This window comes from Fusarium coffeatum (assembly GCF_003316985.1).
Source record: "Fusarium coffeatum strain FIESC_28 chromosome Unknown BRIP53273_contig_11, whole genome shotgun sequence".
In the NCBI taxonomy this organism is placed as follows: Eukaryota; Fungi; Ascomycota; class Sordariomycetes; order Hypocreales; family Nectriaceae; genus Fusarium; species Fusarium coffeatum.
This window is the reverse complement of record NW_022157810.1, coordinates 17111-38687: the sequence shown is the minus strand read 5'-3', so window position 1 is coordinate 38687 and position 21577 is coordinate 17111. Positions and strand designations below refer to the sequence as shown.

The window sequence follows — 21577 nt, the reverse complement described above, 5'->3', positions numbered from 1 at the left end:
ATTTATACAGATCCGCTGTTGTCAGCACAGCTAAATGCTGAACCAATGGTCTTCATAGCATATGCTTCGCGAATAGCAGAGATAACGGCATAAAGCCCCCCGACGGATACAAAACAGCCAAGAAGAAAAAGAAGCCAGTGAAACCAGTACTTAACTTGCTGGAAAGCAGTTCCCCGACGGTAGCCAGCATAGTCGTATATGTACAAATACGAGGGGAGAACGATTGTTAGAGGAGCGAACCCGAGAGAAGCAGCCAAACTGAGCAGGAAATTGAAGATAGGCACTCCTCCAGCGATGGCGAATGCAGTCGCGCCGAGCCCGACAGTGCAGCCGAACCAGATGGACCAGTGAACCCAGGTATTGCTCTGGAGGTGGGAAGAGTCTCGCAGGATGCGCACAAACAGATACTTGGCTGCGATATGCACATACAGTGCACCAGTCACCAACAAACCGATGAATGCAATCCCGTATGAGATCTTCTTCAGTAGTGGACCTGCTGAGCTGAGGGAAGGGGATGCAACCCAAGTGCCGCACCAGCGGTATACAACCATGGAGAATGTCAGATACGAGGCGGTGACGATAGTCATGCACACATAAAGAGACTTCTTGTATTGTTTCGGGTCTCTCATCTCGGAGATGACGGGGAGGAAAGCAGTAGAGCCGGCGCTGGAGACAAAGATGGCCGTCACTGCGTTGATTCCTTGGATAAAGGTCGGTGATGCGATGACGACGTATCCGAGTTCGTAAGGCCCTTCCTGAGGCGCTGCTACTGGACGATCCAACTTGGTGACGCCGACACTAGAAAGGTTAGATATCTTCCGTACACTAGGAGTGCTCATACTCACACGACGATAAAGACAGCTACGAATGTAGCTGCGAAACCAATCCAAGTCAACCACCCAAGATTCTCAAAAGTGCGGATACTGGCCAATCCTATGATGACGAGCGTGACAATGAGAAGGAACCAGTTGGTGCAAAGGGCATGTGTTGAAACAGCATTCAGAGCTGTCGCTGCACCAACCATACCGGATCCTGCGACGATGACCCAGGTGATGATGAAGAGTCCTCCGACAACCTCACGTAGCACCTTTCCGCCCACGACTTGGGCCATGTCGGCGACGGAGTGGCAGCCTGAATGGCGGTTACGGAAGTCTCCCATCAGGACAGCAGCATAAGTGTTGACAGCACACCAGCCGACAACATTGACAGCGCCAGGGAATGCACCGAGAGCAGCTAGTGCTACTGGAATGGATAGAACTCCAGTTGCAAACATAACTTGGGGTAAATTGTCAGTAGTGACCTGCTGGAGAGGAGGACGGGAGACATACTCTTGAGGAAGATGATCGAGGCCCATATCCAACCGACCGTACGAAAGTTAACATCCTGGCCTTCTCTGAAGACCTCAGCAATGCCTTCATGCGCGGTTGAGTGGTTGGACAAGATATCCTCTTGATTCGACCCTATCTTCTTCTCATCCGGACCCGAGCCCGAAGAAAACATCTCTTGATTGATGGCCATGTTGTTAACAGTCGGATATGGATGGGTAGAAAGGATGACGGTAAGGTACTGGGAAGTCCTCAAATTATATAAAACAAAACATCCCGGACCAACTGTAATATATTATACCAAGTCCTGGCTTAGACAAGATAACTTGGTGTGATTGACACTACACAGGCTAAGATACCATCCATGTGCAGTAGATTGCGTGCATCTAGACTCTCACTCGATTCTAGGTAGGCTAACGTACCCCATGGGGATCGCTTATCTTGAGAGCCGTATCCCTAGGCACTAACATACGTTGGGATTAGGCCTGAGATAGTAACTCACCGAGGTGAATGATGGAAAGCCATTGGATGAAGATTTCGGAGCCGTTGTCCATATCTTTGACTTTGATGTCTAGAGGGGGTTAAGATTTCGGACCCGTCTTTGATAGGCGTTGAGCGGGCTGTGGAGATTAGCGCAACACCACTATGGATACTACCTATCCACGCTACGCTGTACTTTCGGAACCGAAAAGAATTTGGCCGTTTCCAACCAACGCCGGTTGGTTATGCATCGCTTCAAATGTCAAGTTAGGCACTGTTATACTGCGAAAGAGATTCTTTTTCGATGGAGATGCGGTGTATTTACAGCTGGTGGTCTCGTTTGGCCACCCATACGACTATAAACAGAACCCCCCAAAAGTTATGTTGTAGGTAGATTCCCTTCTCAACAAGACATCAAAAATCTGCCACTACAGTTCAACTTCTTATTGCCTTACTATACTCTACCCAAAATGGCACCTCACGCTGAAGAGTTGCTTGCATCTTCTCCTACCTCCAAGTCACGCTTCCATGCTTCATCAACCAGCAGTGCAATCAAGCTAGAAAGCGAACGAATAGCCGACATCTACGCACCCATTCCCACTGTCTTCGCCCGCGCAGAAGGTGCCCATGTTTGGGATCCCGAAGGTCGACAGTATCTCGACTTTCTGTCCGCCTACAGCGTCGTCAACCAGGGACATTGTCATCCTGCTCTAGTCAAGACCTTGGCAGAACAGGCTTCTCGTCTCACCATATGCTCTCGAGCCTTTTACAGCGATGTCCTGCCCAAGTGGGCTGAGAAGGTCACTGATACCTTTGGCTATGAGAAAGTCCTTCCTATGTGTACGGGCGCTGAGGCTGTCGAGACAGCGGTCAAGATTGCTCGTAAGTGGGCTTATAAGACAAAGAAGGTACAGAAGGATGAGGCGTGGGTTTTCGGTGCACAGGGTAATTTTCATGGGCGTTCTGTAAGTGCCACTTTCAAGGTGATCGCTAAGATCCAAAGCTAATGGTTTGCGACAGACGATTCCAATCACCCTCTCAACCGACCCTAACTCGAGCGATAATTACGGACCTCTTCTCCCCAACGTTACCTCGTACAACCCAGACACGGGAATGCCAATCCGCTACAGCAATATCGCCGATTTGGAAGCTGTCCTGGAAAAGTACGGTTCCAAGGCTGCAGCCTTTATTTGTGAGCCTATCCAAGGCGAGGCGGGCATCATAGTTCCCGATGAGGACTACCTTTCACAAGTGGCTGCCCTCTGCAAGCAACATAACGTCCTGTTCATCTGCGACGAAATCCAAGCCGGCATCGGACGAACAGGCCGCATGCTTTGCTCGGAGTGGGCCAATATCAAGCCCGATATGGTGACGTTGGGCAAGGCCTTATCAGGAGGACTTTACCCCATGAGCTGTGTCTTGACAAGCACAGAAATTATGTCTGTCATGGAACCAGGCACTCATGGCTCAACGTACGGTGGCAACCCGCTCGGCTGTGCTGTGTCGATTCGTGCACTTGAAGTCATGGAAGAGGAGGATCTGGTGAACAAGGCTGAGAAGCTTGGCCGTATTTTCCGTGAGGGTCTGGCGGCAATTAACTCACCCATCCTCAAAACAATCCGTGGTAAAGGCTTGCTTAATGCTGTTGTGATCGATGAAGAGGCTGCGGGTGGTAGGACAGCAAGGGATTTGTGTATTCTTCTAGGCCGAAAGGGTCTACTGGTATGGATACCTTTGTTCTATTCTTTACTTAATCTAGCTAACATGTTGATTCACAGACGAAGCCCACTCAGCGAGTCATCATTCGATTTGCACCTCCTCTGGTCATTTCAGAGGCCGATCTACGAAAGGGCATTTCGATCATCGCAGAGGCACTCAAGGAGTTGCCTACGATGGAGATGGATTCCTAGGCAGTGTTGTTGTTATGGAAATCGGAGTCGTACCCAAATAGACGTTTGTATATATATTATCAATTGAGGATGTTGCCAAAATCTGATCGAAACCCCCTTCGTTAGTCCCGGAATACTGTTGTGAGTTCTACCTTGTGTGTGTTGAATATAACTTGTGTTGTGACTTTCACTACCCACCCTGAGCTTCTCTCTACCTCCCTCCGTCCCTGATTTTAGAGGTCAACCACCGCCAGGATGGGCCAAGGCTGTGTAGTATAGATGAGCGACGCTTGTAGATGTCTCTGTGCCTTGTCTGTGACTTTTATTTGAGGGAACAACAGTATGGAAGTGTACAACTAATTTATTTCTAGCCGAACTGACTTGATTCGAAACTTCCCTCTAGTCAGATTTACTATAAGTCATCGTCTTCAATACGGTATACTCCTGTACGCCATACTTGGACCCCTCCAGCCCGTATCCCGATTCCTTGATGCCACCAAACGGACTCGCTGCATCAGCAACGATGGGTGTGTTCACTCCAATCATGCCCAGTTCCAGTCTTTCCGACACTCGTTGTATGCAGCGACTGTCTGTTGACCAGATATAACCCGCCAAGCCTACACTGACCGAGTTGACCCTTTCCACCAGATCGTTCTCTGACTCAAAGGAAAAGATAACAGCGACAGGTCCAAAGAGCTCTTCCTGTGCGATACGCATGTCTGGCGTCGCTCCGGTGATGAGTGTTGGTTGATAGAATGATCCTGGACCATCCATCTTACCACCTCCAGTGATAGAAGCACCTTTAAACTTGGCCTCTGAGATCCATTCATCCAAGCGAGATACGGAACCTTGGTGGATGAGGGGGCCGTGTGTTGTTCCCTTGTCAAAGCCACTGCCAACCTTGAAGGTCGATTGCATTATCTCAGTCAGCCGACTCACAAACTTGTCGTAGACTTTGGCGTGGATGAAGAAACGGTTTGCGCAGACGCACGTCTGACCCGATCCACGAAATTTGCAGACTACAGCACCAGCAATAGCAGCGTCCAAGTCGGCGCTGTCAAAAACAATGAATGGCGCATTGCCGCCTAATTCAAGGGAGAGTTTCTTCAACGTGGAGGCGCTTTGCTCTGCAAGAAGCTTTCCCACTCGAGTTGAGCCGGTGAAGGAGACCTTCTTGATGATGGGGTGAGTAGTGAGGATCTTTCCGACTGCTGGGGTATTCTCAGTGGATGCGGTGATGACGTTAAAGACTCCCTTGGGAAACCCAGCTCTATTGGCAAGCTCGGCCAAAGCGAGCGCTGTGAAAGGTGTTTCAGCTGCTACCTTGCAGACGACTGTACATCCTGCTGCGAGTGCGGCTCCGGCCTTTCTCGTTACCATGGCCGCAGGAAAGTTCCATCTGTTGCATAGCATGTTAGAACTTCTCCACGATCCATACATATTTACTTACGGAGTGACCAGCGCGCAAACCCCAATGGGCTCTCTGTAAGTAACAATATGCTTCTTTCCACATGAAGAGGGAATGGAATCGCCGTAGATCCTCGGTGCTTCTTCGCTGAACCATTCGATCAAAGAGGCAGCAAACTGCACTTCCCCATTACCTTCAGCAATTGGTTTTCCGTTCTCCCAAGTAATAAGTACCCCAAGATCATGGCTATTTGCAATAACGAGATCGTACCACTTGCGCAGAAGTTTAGATCGCTGTCTACCAGAAAGCCGACTGTACTCTGGCAGCGCCGCGTAGGCTGCGTTAATGGCAATTGTTGTATCTTCTTGATCAAAGTCTGGACATTGGGCGATCTTTGTATCGTTGGCAGGATCTATCGCATTGTGTGTGTTAGATGCTTGACCGTTGTATTGTTTCCTGCTCTGGAAGGGAACGAACGTACCGTGAACATCAAATACATTGCCAGATTGAGCTGTAATCCAAGATCCATCCACGTAACATACTCCAGACTTGAGCAAAGACGGGTCTCGAAGCTTTTTCCAATTAATATTATCCATGTATACTCTATCACCGGTAGCTGTAATTACCTGTGGTGGCGCCATTCCGGATGTGCTCTGCAGTCTTGGTCTTGGAGATTCGATAAACAGTTACGAGACATGAGAGTAATTAAACACTTCCTTGTATCAAATTGGAACAACCCATTCGTATATCCATCTACAGAACTTATCTCATGACCAAGCAGCCCATGATGATAATCTTATCGGTTCCGAAAGCTGTTGACTCAACTTACAGCCAGGTCCGATCTTGACCATATCAGTCTAGTACCAAATATGAAGCCCCTCTACACGGGTCCGAAACTTAAATTGGAGCCCGAGCCTAAGCTGGACTATGGCGCAGTCTAGAACCATGTATCAACGGACCTACCGGTCCGCATCGGACCCGTCAATGCAGCGGAACGCTAGCATAGAGCATCTTCGCATTCACTCAGCGGCAGTAGACCTCAATAACAAGGCTCAAAGGAAATAAAGCCACTTTTCTTTAGTATTATAGCGAGCTATGTAAGCTCTTTATCAGGATGCTTTAACCGCACACTATCGATCTCCCTCTTTAGCCAGTCACAATGCGCCAAAGTCACCCACCTGATCCTGTCTGCGTCAAGGATGTACAGGACATCGCAAAGTCTAAACTGAGCTCGGCTGTTTGGGAGTACTACACCACTGGCGCGGACGAGCAACAGACATTGGAGAGAAACGTTTCCATATACGACAGGTATGTTTGTGTTGTGCTATTACAAACAGACGCGCTGAAACTGACCACTTCTTGGCCAAAGAATCCTACTTCGTCCACAAGTCCTGCGTGATGTTAGCAATGTAGACACACGCACGACAATTTTTGGGAAGACCTATGACTTTCCCATAGCTATAGCTCCAAGTGCCTATCAAAAGCTCGTGGGAGAAGGTGGCGAAGTGGCTCTAACTAGAGCTAGCCATGCTCTAGGAACCAATTTCATCCTTTCTTCCAATGCGACGACCTCTCTTGAGGATGTCATGAGTGCCTTGCCTCCACGAGAGGTGACTTACCCAAACCCGTGGTTCCAGTTGTACTTTCTGAGATCTCGAGAAGCCACAGCACGTCTGATTCAACGAGCGGAGAAGGCTGGCTATGAAGCTTTGGTTCTCACCGTTGACACGGTGGTGCTTGGAAACAGATACCATGAGCGGAAAACACCACTCACGCTTCCACCTGGTCTACGTATGGCGAACCAGGACAGCGTCAAGGCCGGAGGTGTCTCTAAAGGACGATTGTTGCTCAATGCGAGAACGGCAAAGGAGGCGAAGCAGGTTATGGAAGAGCACGGCGACCTGATAGTCGATGCGAGTCTGACCTGGGAGGAAACGATACCATGGCTGCGCTCACAGACCACCATGAAAATCATCCTCAAGGGAATCATGGTAGGAGAGGATGCAGCGAAAGCAGTTGAAGCGGGTGTCGATGGAATCATTGTTTCGAATCACGGAGGACGACAGCTCGACGGAGTCCCATCGACTCTTGAAGTGCTGCCAGAGATCGTGGCCTCGGTTGACGGTAAACTGCCTGTCATGTTCGATGGAGGCATCCATCGCGGCAGCGATATTTTCAAGGCTATAGCTCTCGGTGCGGATCTGTGCTTCATCGGAAGATCAGCGCTGTGGGGTTTGGCGTATAATGGACAGTGTGGTGTTGAGACGGTTTTGCATATCTTAGAGAGGGAACTCTCGCGTACCATGGCTTTGGCGGGAGCGAAATCTGTTAGAGACATTTCGAGGGACATGATCGGAGTTGAAAGGAGAGATGGTTTTGGTATCGCAAAGCTGTAGGACATATTGGGAGTGAATGTAATAAGAACTGAGGTGTATATATAGAAGTTCAAGACTGTAGTAAATTCATATAAATACTACGACTCCCCTTTTACCATCTTCCCCAGTGCTTCTCCAACACCGCAATATGAGGACATTTGTTCGTTTCCCCAGGTCCGGCCACCGAGTCTACTTTGCTCGCTCTTACAGTACAAGCTGGATTCCCGAAGACAAGCTCAAATACGTTCCCTCAGATGGCTATTACCCCCAAGGCTTCAAAGTCTCGGGAACCTTTGTCGGCATAAAGCCCAGCAACACAACCAAGTCAGACCTGGCCTTTATTGTGTCGGATCGTCCTTGTGCAGCGGCCGCAGTCTTCACCAAGAACAAGTTCCAAGCTGCTCCTGTTACCTTTAGTCGCTCCTTGCTACAGCGGAAAGGCGGTATCGGATTTCATTCTGTACTTATCAACTCGGGTTGCGCAAATGCCGTGACAGGGAAAGGCGGTCTTGAAGATGTCGAGGCTATGGCTGATGAGGCCGATCGAGTTCTTGGTGTTGAACAAGGTACTATTGTTATGAGTACTGGAGTGATAGGACAAAGGTGATTGAACTTTTTCCTCCAAGGTTTATCAGGACGATGAGTAGATGACTAACATCAATCTCCTTGCTAGGCTGCCTCTTCCTAAGATCATTGACAAGATTCCCCTTGGATACCAGGCCCTTGGTTCTACACACCAACATTGGCTGGAGTGTGCAGCAGCCATCTGCACGACTGATACATTCCCCAAGCTCCTATCAAAGACCTTTTCGCTGCCTTCGTCACCCTCGGTCAAATACTCGATAACCGGATTAACCAAAGGCGCTGGCATGATTCATCCTAACATGGCTACCCTACTTGGCGTCATCGTCACAGATGCGCCGATCGCTAGCAATTTGCTCCCAGGATTACTGAAAGGGACGGTGGACAAGTCATTTAACAGCATCACCATCGATGGCGATACATCGACAAACGACACCGTGGCCTTACTGGCTAACGGTGCTGCTGGCGGGCCACAAATAGACTCGGACGAGTCGCCAGATTACAAGGCATTTCGGGGAGTATTGACAGATATCAGTACCGAGCTTGCCCAGCTCGTCGTCAGAGATGGAGAGGGCGCTACCAAGTTCGTTACTATTACAGTATCAGAGTCTGCGAGCGAACAAAGTGCACGCAAAATCGCTAGCACCATCGCCCGGTCGCCCCTGGTCAAGACAGCACTCTACAGCATGGATGCGAACTGGGGACGAATCCTCTGCGCCGTCGGATACTCCCTGCTCAGCGAGCCCGGGTCATCGACGATTGGAGCGCACGATTCCACAGGCACAGGCGCTGATATCGACTCGAGCAAGACGAGTGTCAGCCTTGCATCCAAGGATGGAGAGGACATTCTGGAGTTGCTGGTCAATGGTGAGCCGCAGGTTGTGGATGAGGGTAGAGCTGCTGAGATTTTGCGGCATCAAGATATTGAGATCTTGGTCCAGTTGGGAACAGGCCGAAAGGAAGCAAAACACTGGACCTGCGATCTTTCGCATGAGTTCATCACTATCAATGCTGACTATCGCTCGTAGTGAATAGATCTCGTTTTGACTGCTATGTCTACATAAGTAAAGTAAGGATCATCAGGCCTTCAAGCAAACCCATACTTGCTGTTGTATTCATCTGCCACCTCCCGGGTAATCTTGACTATTTCCACACAACCTGGCGAATCCGAGTGACAACATATAGTCGTAGGATTCCCCTTGATAGGCAGGTCAATCAACTCCCCGGTCTCAGCAACAACCTTGCTCTCAAAGAATTGTGACCGAACACGCTCTCTCACAACCTGGGGATCCCAAGGTGTCTTCTTTCTATCTATGAAGAGCATTCCTTCCTTGGTGTACTTTACATCAGCAAAATACTCGGCCCAGAACTCCAGACCAGCTTCTCGCGCCGCAGTCTCCATGTTTGTGCCAGCGAGACCAAAGACAGCAACGCCAGCGGGTACGCCAGCCCAAACGGCGCGGGCAACGTCCATGTTGCGAATCATCATTCCGTAGAGTATGCCGTGGGGCTTGACGTGATTCAGCTTCATTCCGTGCAGGTTGAGGAAGCCCTGTAGAGCGCCGACTTGGTAGATGATGTTTGCTGTGTGCTCTTCGGGTGTCATGGTTATTTCTCTTCTTCCAAAGCCTTGGATGTCTGGAAGGCCAGGATGGGCGCCGACTTTGACATTTGCCTTGTTGCACAACTCTACTGTTTTGGACAGAATCAAGGGATCGCCAGCACTGAGGATCCGATTAGCATTGATCGAGTTCATTTGAGCTGAGGCTTGACTTACTGAAATCCACAAGCAACATTTGCGAAGTCGATATGTGGGAGCAACTCCTCATCTGGGCCACATACATAGTTGCCATAGCCTTCTCCCAAATCAACATTGATATAAGCCTTTTGTCGTGGAGTAGTCATTGTCGAAAGTTTTCGATATATTGTTTCAGTATAGGCAAGATGGGGCTCGTCAACGATGTGAGTATCTGTATCATGAGAGGTTTTCGATCTGAAGCATTGAGATAACCTCACTCTTGAGTATCGAGCGTATTTCGGAGCCGAAAATACTCGGCTAGGATGTTACCTACCTCCACTTCCATGCTAGCTTGAACTAAGACGCCCTATAATGATACCTGAATTCGACGGTTCCGAAACCAAAGAATCCTCGGGGCCGTTAGCGCGGTACGTACTGATGCTCGTATCTAAGTACCTACCTAGGTTTACGGCGTTATCCGCTAGATATGGGAGAGGGGATAAGGTAAAGTGCGTCTTTCAATCCAAGTTGAGGGGGTTACATTGTTATCAATGGTGAAAAGATATAGATATAACATTACCGGGCTGCTTGTATCTCAGAGCGAATACTTATCAGCACCTACCCTACCCAACGAGCGCGACCATCCATTAGCAAACACCTATAACCCCGATAACCTTCCCCACTCTACCTAGGCGGCTGTCCACTGTATTTGTCCACTGGATTTACGTCACCTCCACTATGGAAGTTATGGAGCACCTCCACACCGTCCTTATTTCCAACCGTGGGGAAATTGCATGCAGACTTATCAAAGCTGCAAGGTAAGTTCGTCTATCATTCAGTCACTCGTAATATCATTCTTTACTGACAAACGTTTGCGTAAAAAAGTAAGCTAGGGATTCGTACTATTGCCATATACACGCCTCAAGATAGTGCTTCACTCCATGTCCGTGCTGCATCTGAGGCAGTCGAGTTGTCTGGCCCAGCTAAATCTGCGTACTTGGACGGGTGAGTACTTGGTGGACTATCGCCTTCGTTCAAATAAGCCCCTCTGACCTTGGACTCTAGTGATCAAATAATTGCAATCGCCAAGAAGTATGGCAGTCAAGCTATCATCCCTGGCTATGGCTTCCTCTCCGAAAACACAGCCTTTGCTAGATCGGTTGCTGAAGCGGGCATGGTCTTCATAGGTCCTTCTCCAGAAGCCATCGACTCTTTTGGCCTCAAGCATACAGCCAGGACGCTTGCTGTCAAGGCTGGTGTGCCCGTCGTCCCAGGCTCCCAGGAGCTACTCGAAAGCGAGGATGATGCCGCTGCTACAGCCTCATCCCTGGGCTATCCCGTTATGCTCAAGGCAACGGCTGGCGGAGGCGGTATGGGTTTGCTTATCTGCGCAGACGAGTCTGAGGTCCGAACTAACTTCAAGACGGTAAAGTCCAGGGGCGCCTCGCTGTTCAAGAATGCCGGTGTCTTTCTGGAACGCTATTACCCCGACAGTCATCACATTGAAGTCCAGGTTTTTGGCAACGGAAAAGGAAAAGCCATCAGCGTAGGAGAGCGAGAGTGTTCAATTCAGCGCAGGCACCAAAAGGTCATTGAGGAATGTCCCAGCCCATTCGTCATGACACACCCCAAGCTTCGCCAGGATTTGACGAGCTGCGCTGTCCGCCTAGCAGAGAGCATCAACTACGGCTCTGCAGGTACTGTTGAGTACCTGGTCGACGACGCGACTGGAGATTTCTTCTTTCTAGAAATGAACACTCGACTGCAGGTCGAGCATGGCATCACAGAACTCTGCTACGAGGTAGATCTCGTCGAGTTGATGTACAGGCAGGCAGATCGAGAAATTGGTGGATCAGGAGGCTTGACTCCCGAAGAGCTCTCAACACTACAAACGAGATGCCTGGAGCCCAAGGGTCATGCTATCGAGGCGCGGGTATACGCTGAAAACCCGGCCAAGGACTACGAACCAAGCCCGGGTATGCTGCAAGAAGTCTGTTGGCATGAGTCCGAAGGAACACGAGTCGATACATGGATTCGGGCTGGTATGACTATCAGCCCAGATTATGACCCGCTTCTGGCAAAGGTTATGCATCATGCCTCTACAAGGGAGGGTGCAGTCGCTGGCCTGGAGGAAGCTCTGAGCAAAAGCAACATTTGCGGTCCTCCGGTCAACGTCGAGTTTCTTGTTGCCATACTTCAAGACGAGACATATCGGAAAGGAAACACAATCACAAAGTTCCTGGAAACTTTCAACTTTGTTCCCGCAGCCATAGATATCCGCTCTGGTGGTGCCTATACCCTAGTCCAAGACTATCCAGGCCGGCCATCGGTAGGTCATGGATTCGGTCATTGCGGTCCTATGGACCCCATGGCATTTCAGATCGCTAATCTTCTTGTTGGAAACGACGTTGGTATTGAAGGCCTCGAAATTACCCTCGACGGGCCCGACATGGTCTTCTTGGGCGATGCCATTGTGGCCATTTGCGGCCCTCCTGTTCCAGTACAGGTTGATGGCGCTACGGTTTCTCAATGGACTCGATTACATATCAAGTCCGGGCAGAGGCTTACCATCGGCAGACTGTCCTCCCATTGCCGAGCCTATCTCTCTGTGTATGGAGGGTTTACCAATGTGGCTAAGTGGTACAATAGCAAAGCCACGAACCCACTTGCCAATGTGGGCGGGTACCAAGGGCGTCCTTTACGCACAGGAGACTTCCTACGAATATTCGACTCAAGTAAGCTGCCTGTATTCCAAGATGTATCGATACCCGTTCATCTTCGGCCAACATACACGGAGGACTGGACACTTCGAGTCATGAGTGGGCCCTACGAAACAGGCTATCTCACACCCGAGTACATCGAAACACTATACAGTACATCTTGGGAAGTCAGTCACAATGCTGCACGGGGCGGTATTCGACTTTTGGGTCCGCGTCCGGAGTTTGCGAGAGCAAACGGAGGCGAAGGCGGAGCTCATCCAAGCAACGTCGTTGAATACGGGTATCCTATTGGTGGGCTTAATTTCACTGGCGACGAGCCAGTTATCCTGCCTGTCGACTGCCCAGATCTTGGTGGATTCATCTGCAACCTGACAGTCACTAAAGCCGATATGTGGAAGCTTGGACAGCTGCGCTCTGGTGACAAGGTCAGGTTTCAACGTGTGAGCATCGATACAGCTGTTGATCTCAACAGAGGGAACCAGAACTTCATCCAACAATTGTCTTCCTGTATCAAGGGAGAGTCTTGGACTGGGGTAACACCACTGCACGATTCAGTTGTATCGGAGCAGGCCTCCAACGAACCAGCTGATCTTCTCAAGGTCATTAGCCCTCACTCTGGACGACCTAAAGTCTCTTACAGGGGAGGAGCTGATAGCTATATACTTGTCGAGTACGGCGAGGGTGTTTTCGACCTCAACATGACCTGTCGGGCATCACAGCTAAAGGCTACACTCGAGCAGTCTCAAGGTCAAGGTCAGCAATCTGCTATCGTCAATATGGTCAGCTGTGCCAGCTCTCTAGCTGTCTTTTACGACTCATTAAAAGAATCGAGAGATATCATGCTAGCAAGACTTGTGAAAGCGGAGGAGCTTCTAGATGGGGTTGGAGACGTCAAGATTCCCGTCCGACGTTTCAAACTGCCAGTCGCGTTCTCGCATGCCAAGTTAACCGACTGTGTCGAGAGATACATGCTCACCCAGCGTTCCATCGCGGCATATCTTCCTGATCCCGTCAAGTTCGTGGCTGACCATAACGGATTAACTCCCGAGGAGCTCAAGAAGACGATCCTCAAGGCAGAGTCAATCATTTTCGCGGTTGGATTCGTCATGGCTTTGCCAGTCCTGATTCCGATCGATCCTCGTCTTCGTCTCAACTCGCCTAAGATGAATCCAAGTCGCACATTCACCCCGGAAGGATGTCTGACCATGGGAGGAAGCTCTTTCTCTATATACCCTGTCGATGGTCCAGGTGGATACATGCCTGTTGCGATGACGATGCCATGTCTCGATTTGTTCACTTCCAAGCATGGCTTCAGTAAGACTGAGCCATGGCTCTTCCGTCCACTAGACATGATCTCGTTTTATGAGGTTACGGAAGATGAGTATGATGCCAAGTTGAGAGACTTCAAGCGTGGGGTATATGAGTTTGACATTGAGAATGCGATCTTTGACCTTGCAGCACACAACAAGCTTCTTCAAGAAGCATCGGATGACATCCAGCGGCTCAAGGAGTATCGCGCACCTCATCGCGCAGCGACAGTCGCTCTTGAGAAGGAACTGGTCGAGAAGTGGCACGAGAGTAAGCAGACAACGGATGCGCAGAAGGATGGAACCGAAGTGCTGTTACAAGGTATGCAGGATGTCCAACCTAACGGAACTTCAATCAAGCTTGCTAATACGGTGTATACAGATCCGAACATGGAGATTGTTGAGTCTCCCATCAATGCTAATGTATGGAAGGTATTAGTCAAGGATGGTGATGTCGTGAAAGCTGGGCAGAGTCTTGTTATTCTTGAAGCTATGAAGATGGAAGTTCACGTCAAGGCGGACTCACGTTTTGTTGGCAATACGATAGAGAGGGTTTGGACAGTACCTAGTGAGAGTGTGCATAGCGGACAGCCATTACTGGCGATTAAGGCGTAGATTAGATAGTGGACAACCTATCGTTACAGTGCCACTTGATAAGGTTTAGGGGCCTTGCATCTAGTCTATGTCATGTGATTGGCCACTCTCTAGCGTCTGTGGCTGGTAAGCCAACTGGAGAGTGTACCTACCTATAAGAGAACTTAACCCCGCCGCAACGTTCCGACTGTCCAACTTAGATCGACCCCGACAAGGAACTCAAGGGCTGGGCTTCATCTCTCCATACCTACCTACTACCTACTAACCTAAGCCTTCATTTCGCTCAATTTTCTTTTTACATGGAGCGACGACGGCAACAGCGCAAGGCATGCGTCGTATGTCGCCACAGAAAAGTTCGTTGCGACATTACTCTATCGCAAAATGGTACATGTTCAGTTTGTGCAAAGGGCGGTTTCAAATGCGTGTAAGTTGAAGAGAGCACCTCACGATTTTCTCTTCTCGCTGCATGCTGAGCCTGCTTTATGATATCAGGTCCCAAAACGATTGGGCCCCTCCTAAACGTGGACGACAGCACAGGCCAAGGAAGAATTATCAACAAATAGCAAACCTCTCATCGCCAGCGCAAGCACCTTCAGACTCAGGGAACAATAGTCCAGCTTCAGCTTCAGAGTCCGAGTCAGATCATGACACCCAGCAGGACCAGGACCAGGCGCAGGAGCCCAGTATCAGCGCGGACATGGATATATCGGAGGACGTGGGCGCTGGTTCTTCTAACAATTTAGTAGAGGAGCCAGCATCTGATGGCTCTGACCAACTTGCGAGGACTGCACTGGCCCGCTTCTTCAACGACCATGTCGATACAGAATGGTGGCAGATTTTCCAGACCAGCGATAACTTTCGGATTGCTTACATCGGCACCAACGCTTCAAACATGGCCCATTTACTCAGTCTGCGTCATTTCCATCGCACCTTGGGCTGTCAACAGTCTCAGTCGCCTCTGCCATCAGGTTTTCCAGGAGGTCTCCAAGTTGGTGCCGGCGTTGATGCATGGATGTCTTCTTCGGGCTTCCGCTTTGAGGACCCTGTTCAGCCTACTTCGACTGGCACTGGTGACTCTGGAGGAACCTATCGTCCCAGTGACCCTTCTCTGTTTCCCAATCATGGGGTTTGTTTTGGAGACAACTCAGTCGGTCAGTCTGGGGCATCGTATCAACCGCCTCTACACTATCCTTTTCCTCCCATTCGACCTCTAAAACCATGGAAACCGAGCCCGTTTGTGAGTCTGCATCCCTCACAAGATCCAGCTCAAGACCTTAGCATGTTCCCAGCCCAGGAAGTTAGAGATGCTTTACTCCTTGCCTATTTTAAACATATCCACCCACTCTACCCCATCATACCAATGTCGGTATTTCTCAAACCAGACGGAAAGCTTCAAAACAAACCGCCACTCTTACTCTTCCAAGCCGTACTTCTAGCTGGCGCGCATGTTTGCACGCATCCACTGGTCGCCAAAGACAGATTAGTGGTCAAAAATGTTTTATTCAGGCGGGCCAGCATGCTGTTCCATCTGCGACACGAAACAGCCCGTCTCCAGCTAGCACAGGCTGCAGTTTTGTTCACGTGGCACGTTAGCGACGGAGATACAGTCGCTAGTGGTCCCTGGTACTGGAACGGTATCGCAATGCGTATAGCCCTCGGTCTAGGACTCCATAGAGCTAACAAGCACCTACCTGTTGTCGACCGAATCATTAACAAGCGTTTATGGTGGTCCATCTTCATCGCTGAGTCTTTCTGTGCCCTCGAAACAGGACGTCCCAGCTCTATACAAGCCCACGACTTTGACCAGGAAATGCTTCGAGAAGACGATTTCATTGATGAGCAAGATACAGAACTTGCTCAAGGAGCCTCGGAAAAGGAATCCCGAAACATGCTTCTCCGCCATCACCTCTGTATGGCTGAGCTTGCTATCATCATCTTGGATGTGCTTGAGCTCAACTCCCCTGTCCCTAAGCGCAAGTTTGACATTGCTAGCATCAATAGCAAGCTCGCAGTATGGGCGTTGCGGTCTAATTGTGCTCTTGATGCTCAGAGTGACGACTTTTGTACAAACCATTTACGAATTCACTACAACCTCGTCACCATGCATCTAAACCGCAGGATCGAAGGGCACACGAATCTCGGCGGTAGAGATGTCTGCAGTATGGCAGCTGAGACCATTCTTTCCTCGCTGGATCGGATCGTCAAGCTGGGCGAGATCAGGCGTTGCCACTTCAGCACTCTAGGCGCGGTCACCGCTGCAGGAATTCAGTTGGTGCAGGATCTCAGAGTGGCTGTGATATCTCAGTCTTTTATAACGGCAGTGAGCCTTTCGCAACGCCTGTCGCAGCTAATTTCTCACGGTGACTCGCTGGCCGAGTACTGGCCTAACGCCACTGCCGTGACGTCGGTCTTTAGCCAACTTCGACATGAGTATGAGCAACACATCTCTACGGGCCTGAATCAGGCGCAGTCGGTGGATGCCACCATTGAGTCACCCGACTGGAATAGCTTATTCGCGTCAATAAACGTGCCGGCGTATTGGTCACTTGCGGATCACGAGTGGCTGGGAAACACGAACCTTAGTGAGTTCTCGGAAGACCCGGGTGGTAATTTAAACAATGTCCGCCCTGGAGCTTGATGCATCACCACTGGCATCAGCAGCTATTCCCATCTCTTAACGCACTTAAGACGGTAGTTACTTGATAATTTTGTAAACGGGACTGCCATTCAATTTAACAGGATTTAGTCTATCCCTTTATTGGCTGAGGCTATTAAGCATTAGATACCACCAGACGAACTGCCACTAGCGTCCTAGTTGAATACTCAAACCATCTCATTGTATCGACGGGGCTGCCAGCTCATAGCCTACCATGCTAGTAAAGAATCCCTCACCCATATTTGTAGAATCTCTACTCCAAAGTCTCAAGTTGAACACCCAGAATAATGAGACGGTATGTCCTCAAAAGGTATTTCCTCGACAACTACCGAATTGACCATGCTTCCCCATCACCGCCAGAGCTCCCAAGACCATCCTTCCTCTTCTTCTTCTCAAGCCTTTCTACAATACTCACACGTCTTGGGGATGGAGACTTCGACGGCCATCACTCCGCTAGAATAAAGGCCGAACCCATGCTCTGCTTCACCTACGCAGGTCGGCCTCACCTCTTTATCCCACGTCTTCTCACAGACGCATTCGTTGTAGGATGTTGCTTCTCGGCACATCTCTTCTATTTCCGTGCGAGCGGCGCTTTGGGTGTGGAGGGCTCTATATATAAATGTGCAGTGCGAGGTGTTTTCGTGGTTATATACTTTTACGTTTCTGCAAAAGAAACGGGATGCCACAATCTGGAGTTCCTTTCAGCTATCTATATATAAAGACAGACTGTGGTACGCAACGTTCTGCCACCAAAGCCATACGTCTAGCAAACGATCAGGGATCACGAAATAGCAAACGCAAGGCTTCCGTACTGACTCACAACTAGACACGAACTCAATCACAGCCTTCTCTCTGAGTACTACCCACCCTGCATTGGACTCACATTCGTACTCACTCGATATCTAGATACGCTACAATGCCTCAAGCATGGCACCCTGAATCATCAGACGGTATCTCTTCCACGTCCTCCTTAGATGTCACACTCTTCCTCCTCTTGGGGGGCACTCCAGTCCCCTCCTTCTTGTCCTCAAGCTCCTTTTCTTCACGAACCTTGCGACATTCTTCGCACTCGCCAGGCTGGGAGCGTTCACTATAATTGAGTCCTTCTTTGCAGGAACCCGAGTCCTCCGATGCATCCCAGCAATAGTGCATATTTACTTCGCGATTCCAGGTTTTGCCGCAAGCGCATTCGATGAAGGTTGTTTCGCTACCACACATCTTTGCTGATGATCCTTTCGATCGTGGGGATAAGGCGTTGGTCTATTTAGTATGGTGTTTATGGCATGTTGACCTTTGGAGACACTCTGATCTATTTATAGGTCGAGTTGACATTACTGCTCTGCCGAATGTGACCTTTTCGACAGTGAATGTCTACTTCCACGCTCTGAAAGGCTGGCAGATAGAGGTCATGATACAGCACGAGAGCGGACTCTGTGAATTGGTGTAACGAGTTGGGAGATGCGACGACAAATAATCACGCTCTTCATTTCTGTGGTCGGGTCTAAATTACCTTGCGCTGTTCCCTAGCTACTCGAGGATACAGATCGATTGCCTCTTTTCGCAACCCAGCTAATCGATCATCTCTTCCTTACATGATCCACATCCGCAGTCTCGTATGGCCAAAACATCAATGCCAAAATGGGCTACACATATTGAGCCTTATGTCTCCGGTCCAAGACCTCAATCACTCTTCTGCTTCGTCTTGCGCTTCTTGCTAGCGATGAAAAGGCCTTCTCCATCACGCTCATCATCGGCATCGTACATGACCTCAGGCTGAACGATCACCACATCCGAGCCTTTGTCCTCAATTTTCCCAACCTTGTCAATAACAGGCCACGGCTCCTCAGTCTGCTGCGCAGCATCCATCATCACGGGTGCCTTGACACCCTCGGACAACTGAACAGGCGCAGGCCAAGCTTTCTCCCACAAACGTCGTCGCATGTCGTCCCGTTCGGTGATTCGTTTGGTCTCGCAATCAGAGCACTCGACTTGCTCTATGATGTCTCGGTCGCAGAGGCCAAGTCTACATTGACCGAGTTTCCAGATGGTGACTTTGTCGCAGTTGACGTTTTGGCGGAGGGGAGGGCCGGCTTGTTTGCGGCAGTGAGGGCAGTAGCGCCAGATGATACGGTGTTCGCACATGATGGTGGACGATTGTTTGACCTGTGGTTTTGTATTAGTAACAGTAGGGAGTGTTGGATGATTGCTGGCGATGTGACGGGTGGTGACATACGCTTATAACTGCTGTGCGAGGAACAATACTGCAGATGATGTTCTTGGATCACAGAAGTCTTTACTCTGAGGTGCTTCGGGCGACCTTTGGGAGAAATGGCATTGCATCCGCGATGAGGGTGATTGTAGCTGTAGCTCCTTCTCTTTTCAGAGACTAAGATCGGTCAGGCGAACTTGGGTGGTGGTTGATACAGGGAAGGAATAGATGGAAGGTGGAGTCGTGGGCAATACCTTTGGATGAATCTGTGAACAAATTCTTGTTGAAGATGCGTCTTCAGAGGTGGATGTTGTCGGTAAACAGATCTTGTTCCTTATCCTAAATGTTGTCAGACGTAAATTCTGAGTCGCGAGCTGTGCCAGAGCTTCTAGGATCAATTCATCAATCCATCACTGCCACAAATAAGGATATCTGGTGAGCACTGTCAATGTCGCCAAAATATAAAACTCACAAGTTCCCATCACTTCACGTCAGTGCGACTCTCTGACAGTAGTTTATTTGTTCTTGCCTATATCTATGGTCTATGTAGGAGCACCGCGCTTCCACAAGATCTCTGCTCCAAGAACCTATCGCTGCATTACAATATCCTATCATTCTTCAAGGTATTATCATCCAGTAACAATCCAAATCGACATATTCCTTACAAAGGTCCTCCGCATCCCCTTATTCCTCATTATCAATCCTTCCAAGAAGTTTATTTCGTCGTTCCTCAAGCTTGGCGTTCTTCTTCTTCTGTGCTTCCTGGCACTCTCTGATTACTTTACAATCATTGCATTCGCCCTTCGGATCTTGCACGAGTTGCTTAAAGCCACGAAGACATCTTGCGCCCTCTGCACTCGGGCATTTGTCAACAAATTTGGTCTGGCCTAGAAATGCGTCGCAGGACTTGCAACGAGTCGTGACGGTTGTCTGCCAACACATGGTGCTTTCTTTGAGTACTTCGTGGTGTATAGTATCTTCTGTTGATATGAATAGATCTGAGATATAATGCGTGGATATCGTGGTGTAAGAGTATGGCGATGGTCAAAAGAAGGGAATTTTGAAGTAGATCGAGAAAGATTCTTATAATTATCATAAATACATTCATTATTCCTAGGATATGAACAAATAGCATTCACCGAGACAAAGACCCAGTGGAGTATACATAGAACTGTTCACCTTGTATCTTTGTTCACTTTATCTCTTTGCTCTCCTAGGTATTCACTAGTTCATACATGCTCCGGTCACTTTCTTAACCGCTTCTTCCTGGCATCATCATCTTCTCGCTTCTTCTTGCAATCTGCACATTCCTGTTTAATCTCACCGCTGCGTTTGGAGAAACCAATTTTGCAGTCCTTTGGGTTCGGGGCGTTGCACCCAAAGCATCTGCTGACTCTGAAGTTCGTCTTGATGAGCTTGTTGCAGGTCGAGCAGACCGTTTTGGTTGTCATTTCAACACACATGATGGTTTTTGTCTCAGATATAGTATTTAATTTTGATGTTGTGGTGAGGGTGGATTCAAGCTCACTAACAGATTGACTGGGTTTATATACTCACATATCATGTGTTTGTCTTAGTGATACAACGGATTGGATATTGAAAAATTCACTGAAAGCTGCGGTATGTTTCGACATCAGCTCGAGGGCAAGTGAATCGCTTTTGTAATACGTAGCCATGTCTGCCAAATTTCATATTCGTCTCTGATCCATCATCCCGTCCTATGTTGCCAATTTGATAGAAAACTCTGAATCGTCTATGAAGACCTAAGTTATTGCCAATTGATACAAGGGATTAACTCAGATAGGTATACATACCGAAAAGAGACATAGCTCCAGAGTATTTCAATCTGGGTAGTATCTGGTCACCCATTTGATCCTTCTGACGATACCTTCATTGGGGTAGCATTCGGCTACACCACCAACAGCAAACGATGGATTCGACGCAGCTATAACGTGCGTGAATATTATTGGGGAGGCCTCTTTTTGGATCTTTGGTAAGATTGTTGATTAGCTTATTCCATAGAGCTGAACAGACCCCTGTTACTTGGCTGGATGCCTGATTGTTCGCCCTCAATCCAACGCTGAGCCTCATTGCCTGATGCACTATATAACCTTCAACAAAAGAGGCGTTTTCAACCTCAAAGCCTCTTTCACTTGATTCTTTGACACATTATCACAAACACAAGCTACACTAACATCGTTACACAACATTTACACCAAAACAGCACCATGTGCACCGAGCAATACACGCATTTCTACTGCATCGATTGCAGAACCTGCATCAGAAAGGCTTAC

The 21577-nt window shown here is 49.1% G+C and overlaps 7 protein-coding genes across 7 annotated transcripts; 3 read left to right on the top strand and 4 right to left on the bottom strand.

The window, feature by feature from the left end:
- Positions 1 to 2: 2 nt before the first annotated feature.
- Positions 3 to 1518, bottom strand: FIESC28_00473 (uncharacterized protein; the record flags this gene model as incomplete). Its single annotated transcript, XM_031154624.1, has 3 exons — positions 3 to 798; positions 846 to 1275; positions 1329 to 1518. The coding sequence occupies 3 exons, from the start codon at positions 1516 to 1518 to the stop codon at positions 3 to 5; spliced, it is 1416 nt and encodes a 471-aa protein (XP_031021281.1).
- Positions 1519 to 2275: 757 nt separating this feature from the next.
- FIESC28_00472 (uncharacterized protein) lies at positions 2276 to 3715 on the top strand (the record flags this gene model as incomplete). Its single annotated transcript, XM_031154623.1, has 3 exons — positions 2276 to 2770; positions 2826 to 3527; positions 3584 to 3715. The coding sequence occupies 3 exons, from the start codon at positions 2276 to 2278 to the stop codon at positions 3713 to 3715; spliced, it is 1329 nt and encodes a 442-aa protein (XP_031021280.1).
- Positions 3716 to 4093: 378 nt separating this feature from the next.
- On the bottom strand, positions 4094 to 5743 carry FIESC28_00471 (uncharacterized protein; the record flags this gene model as incomplete). The annotated part of the gene is made up of 4 exons (XM_031154622.1): positions 4094 to 5093; positions 5145 to 5514; positions 5584 to 5674; positions 5729 to 5743. The coding sequence occupies 4 exons, from the start codon at positions 5741 to 5743 to the stop codon at positions 4094 to 4096; spliced, it is 1476 nt and encodes a 491-aa protein (XP_031021279.1).
- A 518-nt stretch (positions 5744 to 6261) lies between these two features.
- On the top strand, positions 6262 to 9087 carry FIESC28_00470 (uncharacterized protein; the record flags this gene model as incomplete). The annotated part of the gene is made up of 4 exons (XM_031154621.1): positions 6262 to 6410; positions 6472 to 7494; positions 7652 to 8080; positions 8151 to 9087. The coding sequence occupies 4 exons, from the start codon at positions 6262 to 6264 to the stop codon at positions 9085 to 9087; spliced, it is 2538 nt and encodes an 845-aa protein (XP_031021278.1).
- Positions 9088 to 9146: 59 nt separating this feature from the next.
- On the bottom strand, positions 9147 to 9964 carry FIESC28_00469 (uncharacterized protein; the record flags this gene model as incomplete). The annotated part of the gene is made up of 2 exons (XM_031154620.1): positions 9147 to 9783; positions 9837 to 9964. The coding sequence occupies 2 exons, from the start codon at positions 9962 to 9964 to the stop codon at positions 9147 to 9149; spliced, it is 765 nt and encodes a 254-aa protein (XP_031021277.1).
- Positions 9965 to 10535: 571 nt separating this feature from the next.
- FIESC28_00468 (uncharacterized protein) lies at positions 10536 to 17056 on the top strand (the record flags this gene model as incomplete). Its single annotated transcript, XM_031154619.1, has 6 exons — positions 10536 to 10615; positions 10683 to 10802; positions 10863 to 14146; positions 14207 to 14392; positions 14815 to 14842; positions 14911 to 17056. 6 exons carry the CDS (start codon positions 10536 to 10538, stop codon positions 17054 to 17056), a joined length of 5844 nt encoding a protein of 1947 aa, XP_031021276.1.
- A 1698-nt stretch (positions 17057 to 18754) lies between these two features.
- Positions 18755 to 19216, bottom strand: FIESC28_00467 (uncharacterized protein; the record flags this gene model as incomplete). Its single annotated transcript, XM_031154618.1, has 1 exon — positions 18755 to 19216. One exon carries the CDS (start codon positions 19214 to 19216, stop codon positions 18755 to 18757), a length of 462 nt encoding a protein of 153 aa, XP_031021275.1.
- Between the last annotated feature and the right edge of the window lie 2361 nt (positions 19217 to 21577).